Source organism: Dendrobates tinctorius, unplaced genomic scaffold (genome assembly GCF_039654945.1).
Source record: "Dendrobates tinctorius isolate UK_male_01 unplaced genomic scaffold, ASM3965494v1 ptg000056l, whole genome shotgun sequence".
Taxonomy (NCBI): Eukaryota; Metazoa; Chordata; class Amphibia; order Anura; family Dendrobatidae; genus Dendrobates; species Dendrobates tinctorius.
In genome coordinates, this window is record NW_027361724.1 from 4,914,720 (window position 1) to 4,920,719 (window position 6,000).

At 43.2% G+C, this 6,000-nt stretch overlaps 1 protein-coding gene across 1 annotated transcript in view; it reads right to left on the reverse strand.

Annotated features, from left to right (window-relative positions):
- PDE11A (phosphodiesterase 11A) overlaps positions 1–5,688 on the reverse strand; it is an 825,102-nt gene extending 819,414 nt beyond the window's left edge. The window contains exon 1 of the mRNA XM_073577434.1: positions 4,464–5,688. Coding sequence (XP_073433535.1) covers positions 4,464–5,240 — 777 coding nt within the window. The 5' untranslated portion in view covers positions 5,241–5,688. The remainder of the gene's footprint in view (positions 1–4,463) is intronic.
- Positions 5,689–6,000: the final 312 nt, after the last annotated feature.

Sequence of the window (6,000 nt, forward strand, 5' to 3'; positions counted from 1 at the left end):
TGTTTTTACACCCATTCCATTATAGGAATCCGCAGGTGTAAAAACGCAGGCGAAATCCGCACAAAGTCCGCAATAAATCTGCAGGAAATCCGCATAAAAAACTGCCAAAAGTTGCAGATTCCGCACAGGAATACGCAACGTGTGCACATACCCCCAGTGTTAAAAAGTGTCACCTATCTGAAGGATAAGTGGATTGGTGGGGGTAAGACAGTTGTTCCCCCACTGTCTCTGAAATGCCCAGCCTTAATGGAGCGAAGGTCGCCACTGATCCATTCACTGTCTATGGGACTGTCTCTGGCCATCACACAGAGAATCAATAGAATACACTGCCACTGTTCTGTAAGTTACCACATATTAGGTCATAACTTTTAGTCTTGGAAATAACCCTTCATATCAGTGTCATAATTCTGTTCTGTCAGGTTTAATTTATTTTACTCATCTATATAGCGCCATTAATTCCACAGCGCTCTACAGACATTATCATCACTGTCCCCATTGGGGCTCACAATCTAGATTCCCTATCAGTATGCCTTTGGAATGTGTGAGGAAACAAGAGAACCCAGAGGAAACTCACACAAACACGGGGCGAACATACAAACTCCTTGCAGATATTGTCCCTGGTGGGATTTGAACCCTGGACCCCAGAGCTGCAATGCTTTACTGTAAAACAAAGAAATGTACAAGGGTGCAGCTATGAGTGGTGCAATGGTAGCAGCTGCTCTTAAACCATGGTGCAGGAAGGAGCCCAAAGCCACTACAACATGAGAAGATTTGTACTGTTTGTGGTGCTTGGTATAGATTTTGCACTGGTACCCAAGTGTTTAATATTGCACCTCTGGTCGTGGTCGTGCCCACCAGAGGGAGCCAATGAGCACACAAGTATGCGGGTAACACCTCCGTCTTACAGTAAAATCATGCGCGTAGTAGAGGTCGCTGGTGGGCATGACAGCTGCACACGCCAGCCGCACAGTGCATCCAGTTATGGATTATAGACAAGTGCAGCAAATCTGATTAAGAATTTTTTTGCAATTGAAAATCTGTTCTTTTGAGTTCTTTGGGGCAAGCACACAAATATCAGCAAGCCCATACACAAGAAACCCTCACAGAAGTCCTGCAGCAAATATGACAGGCATGAATATACCGATATCATAAGAAAAGAACGAGCTTATCATCAGTCTATAATATTTCCCAAAATTGCGCTCTGTAGTATAGAAGATGTTTTTTTTTTCTGCAGCAATGTTTTTCAATAATTTATGATTTTACTGAGCACATCTCATACCATGAAATCTATACAGGAGGTTTATACGTTACCCTTTTTTGAGAAATTCCAAGCAGGCCTCATATGTTGCTGTAATAGGGATGTGTGTTGTATGAACCCATTATATGGTGGTCACATGAGTTCATGCTGATCAATCCACAAGAAATCAGACAGGATATTTTGATACAGAATGGATCATTGGACAACATATTAACAAAGTGTAAAGTAAAACCAAACTCATCTTTCCTCCATCTAACATGCTCCTATCAGACCTGTCCACCAATATAAATTACATCACGCTTTCCCCTATTTCCACTGTGTTGGCATGACCCTTGACTCTTCTCTGATCTTCAAACCACCCATCCAAGCATTTACCACTTCTTAGCACCACTTGCCACCTCCAACTCAACATTATTTCCAGAACCTGACCCTTTCTCAACTCTGAATCATAAAACTTAGTACATGCCCTTATCATCTCCCGCCTTGACTACTGCAACATCCTATGTTTCCTCCTAAGGCCGCAGTCACAATGCGTTACGACAGTCCGTTAGGCGGACTGGGTTACACCGCGGCATAACGCGGTGCAACGCAGTCCGTTAATGCTGCCATTGACCCCCATTATCGGGCGCATCGCGACGCATACTGTAAAGCATGATATGCCGTCATTCAGTGACGGAGCCTCAGACGTGGGCTGCAGCGTCTGAGGCTCCGTCACCTCTAGCACAGATGAATCATCTGCGCTAACGGGTATAGCATAACGCGATCGCGTTTTGCTATACCGTTAATGCAGCCCGTCAACGCTATGCGTTGAACGGGCTGGGTTAACGCAATATGAACCTGGCCTAAGACTCTTGCACATTCGTCACCTTGTCGCCTCCAAGATTTTTCCTGAGCATCCCCTATCATCTGGAATTCTGTAACTCAATAAGTCGAATTGTCTCTGACATTTGAAACCTTCAGACACAACCTGAAAACTCAGGAAAGCCTACAGCCTGCAATGACGCTGCTGCCACCTTCCTACCATCGGAGCTCCTCCAACAACCCCAACCTACTCTCTCCTTCCTCATTACCCAGTAGATTGTAAGCCCGTGAGAACAGCGTGCTCCCCTCCTCTGTACTAGTCAGTCACTGTAAGGCCAAGTTCACACAACAGTATTTTTAGTCCTAGTGCTGTTCATGAAAGAATTGGCATCACACAGACAACACTAGGTCCAGTATTCAAATAACCTGTTCAGATGAGCGTTATATTCACCCACCAAATCTGTAGGTAAAAAAAAAAAAAGTCTTACCATGTTACCAGTTTCTAGTTTCTTCTACACGTCGGACGAGACTCGCCTATTCAAGTCAATGGGTGCACAAAAACTTTTGGATCCCATACAGATCAACCACATAGCATATGATTTTTACAGAAACATTGAAATTCTATGACATATTAAACTTTTCGATCTTGTAAGCTGTAATAACCGCTGATAAAACGGACTACGTACAGAGGACGATTGAGATGAAAATTGTCATTTTTTTGATACGCGCGTGTGAACTTAGCCTTAGTTTCTTTACTGTCCTTCTATATTACGGTATTTATGTATTATATATATGTAAATCCTCTTTACATGTACAGCACCCTGGAATAAATAATGCTTTAAAAAAAATAATAATAATAATAACAACACTAATAATAATAATAATAAAAATAATACAAACAATAATAATACTAAAAATGATGATAATATTAATAATAATAATAATAATAATAATAATAATAATAATAAAAATATAGAATATTTTACAGAAACAAAGGGTGCCTTCCGTAAAACAAAGTTGTAGGTGTAGGGACTCGATATGCCACCCTAAAAGTCCAGGCAGCCATCAGCCCCTAAAACTGCAAACTCTCACTTACAAAATGTAAGAAGAAAAAAACGAATAGATGAAAGGAATGTTTGCAATAGTGATTTGCATTTTCTTTGACTTGACATTTGCCGCACAAGCCTAGCCAGCATTGCAGGCTTCAATAAATGGTCTGCAGAAGGTGCAAATACTTTCTGGCTACGCTGCAAGTCACGAAGCACATGACACCTCTACAGTACGTACGTCGTGAAGCGGCACCAGAGAACACCGGGTCAGTGAATTGGTAATGAGACTTCTTATCAGCCCGGCGTGCCTAGCCAACAGCAGCATCAAGAAAATGATAAAACAGCGTTCTGATTTAAAGAGCAATTCGCCCTAAAATAAAAACGTCAATACAGATCCTTGACACGACCTTCTGAGTAAATCTTGGGGATTTATACTGACTGGTGCGGGGGGTGGGGGGGTGGACATAGCATTGGTGCAACCTGTGCGACCGGTCACACAGGGGCCCAAGAGGTTAGGAGCCCATTTCTACCACCAAAGCAGGTGGAATTGTGCATTATGATGAGCTCTAGGGCCAATATATTGTTCTTGCACGGGGGCCCTTTTCTGTCTGCGTACTGGTGACGTACTGGTTAATGCTCGTTAATGTAGCGCAATCCATGTTATGGAAATACGTCCGGCTGCTGAAAGTTACAATGCGTTCCAGTTAACATGCAAAATATAGGTCAAAGCATAAAATGCACACAAAAAAAATAAAATAATAATGCAAAATGGTTGACTAAAAAGAGAATATTTTCAGATGCTGGGTCTATAAAACCAGGTTATATCTTTGCCAAATAATGAGAAAATATCTTACAATAGGTTCATTTTAATACAGTGCTGGGGAATTTGGTGAGCCGTGATTTTACTTCTGTAGCCCAGATAATTAAGAGTCCATTATGTCAAATAGTATGAGATCAGGAGGCATAATAAGGATAACAACACTTCAGCAGGCAACTAGCAAATAAATGGCATTGTCAGGATCCAAGGTTGTCAGGTTGTCAGCCCCTAAAAAAATGCGATTGGGCAATCTGCTGAATGTGTACTATATCTTTTCCATGAAATGTTAATGAGTTATAGACAGCAGTGATTCCCAAGGGTTTCATCAGAGACTGGAGGAGTCATCAACCCTCATTGGAGTCTTGGATGAGAAATGTGTGTTTGACAATCAAGGACTGCAACAGAGATGGAGAACCTCATTTAGTGAGAAGACCACATTGTGCCTTGACAGCTAGTTCTACAAATCATGTCCACTCCACCACATACCCCCTCAGTGACAGCTGACAGTGAGGCCATCAGGTTAGGAATAATGACCTACCTGGTAAGCATCTGGGATATTGACTGTTTCTCCATGTTCTGCGACATAACCTATGATACCTTTTCCCCAAGGCACCTGCACCTCATTGGAGTTATCCGTGCTGCAGGAAGGTAATAGAGTGGTTCCCGCATGGACATCAAAGAATTTGGACACCAAACTTTTTTTGTTGCTTGTACCTTCCACCAAGAAGAGGGAACATCTGTCAGCATCCACCATGATGCACACAAAGATCAAGATCTTGTAGCAAAGACTGGTGAGGTTTAGCTCATTGGATATGTCCTTCACTAATTCCAAGAAGAACTCCCTCTCGTTGTGCTCCTTCAGGTAGTACTTATAGTCAATGGCAGTGGATGGATATTGGGGGATGTTGACCCTGGACTCAAGCAGAGCACTGAGAATATGAGCCGTGGTGGGTGGTAAGGAGCTGGCCTTCCTGAGCAAGGCTCTTCTCCTCATGCTGGTCAAAGGCTCCTGAGCTCTGGAGTTGACATGTTCATCATAGGTCCTATTCACATTAATGGCCTTAGAACGTGCAAAACTTTTCCTCAGCTCCTTCTGAGATGCTCTCCTCTGCAAGCCATCTCCTCGGTTCCCCCAGCACTCCTTACTCTTCTCCTCAGCACCAGAGACAGAAGATGTTTTGGACATCTGGTTCCTCTTCAGCCACTTCTCCACCATGTAGTGTTTCCCTTTCCTGATGAGATAATCCTCAAAGAGATCTGGATGCCTGTCCAGGAAACGTTCCACTTTGGAGAAGTCCAGCTCTGGCTCTGACATCTCTGCAGTGTCACCTTCCCTTGGCTTTGCCAAGTGGACTCTCAATGAAAGGTTGACTTCAAGTTTGCCAAAGCATGTTGTGGTGGAAGGTGTGAGGTCTCACTGCGCCTGCTACTTTCCAGGCAATCCCTTGTCTTCTAGGGGGGATTCCCTCACTGTTGTCAGGTCTGCAGTGACTTCATGCAATGATGATTACACAGTCATGGAACTAATAATTTCATGTGTCCTTTTCCTCCTGCATCCTCCTGCCCAGTGCATGTTCTCCAATGAAGCTCTGTGCACTGACAGCCTATAATCCCAGGATTCCAGACGTGTTCTCCTTGTGCTTAGCGGAGAGATGGACTGAAGAGGCAGGTTGCTCCTGTAGGTGTCACCCAGCAGCCACAGAACCTCCCAGTGATGCAAATCTGTGCAGGAGAGGGTTAACGTTAACCCTTGCGCTGCTGCCGCCTCCTGCTGCATGTACAGTGTGAGCAGAAGCAGAACACGATCCATCCCAAGCAGCTGGAACATTGCAGCTCCCCCTGCTGGCAGCTTCTATGAACTGACACTGCTAAAGCCTGAATCTTCATTTTTCATTGCTGCATAAAAGTATGAACAAGCGTCTAAAACAATCGTCCGTTTTTCATCAGGAAGAAAAAAAAAATATTATTTTTTTTTTGTATTGGTTTAATTTTTTTGAACTGTTGAATTGTAATGCGCTGCAGAATATGTTGGCGCTATAGAAATTAATATTATTATTATTTTTACGTCCGTGCGG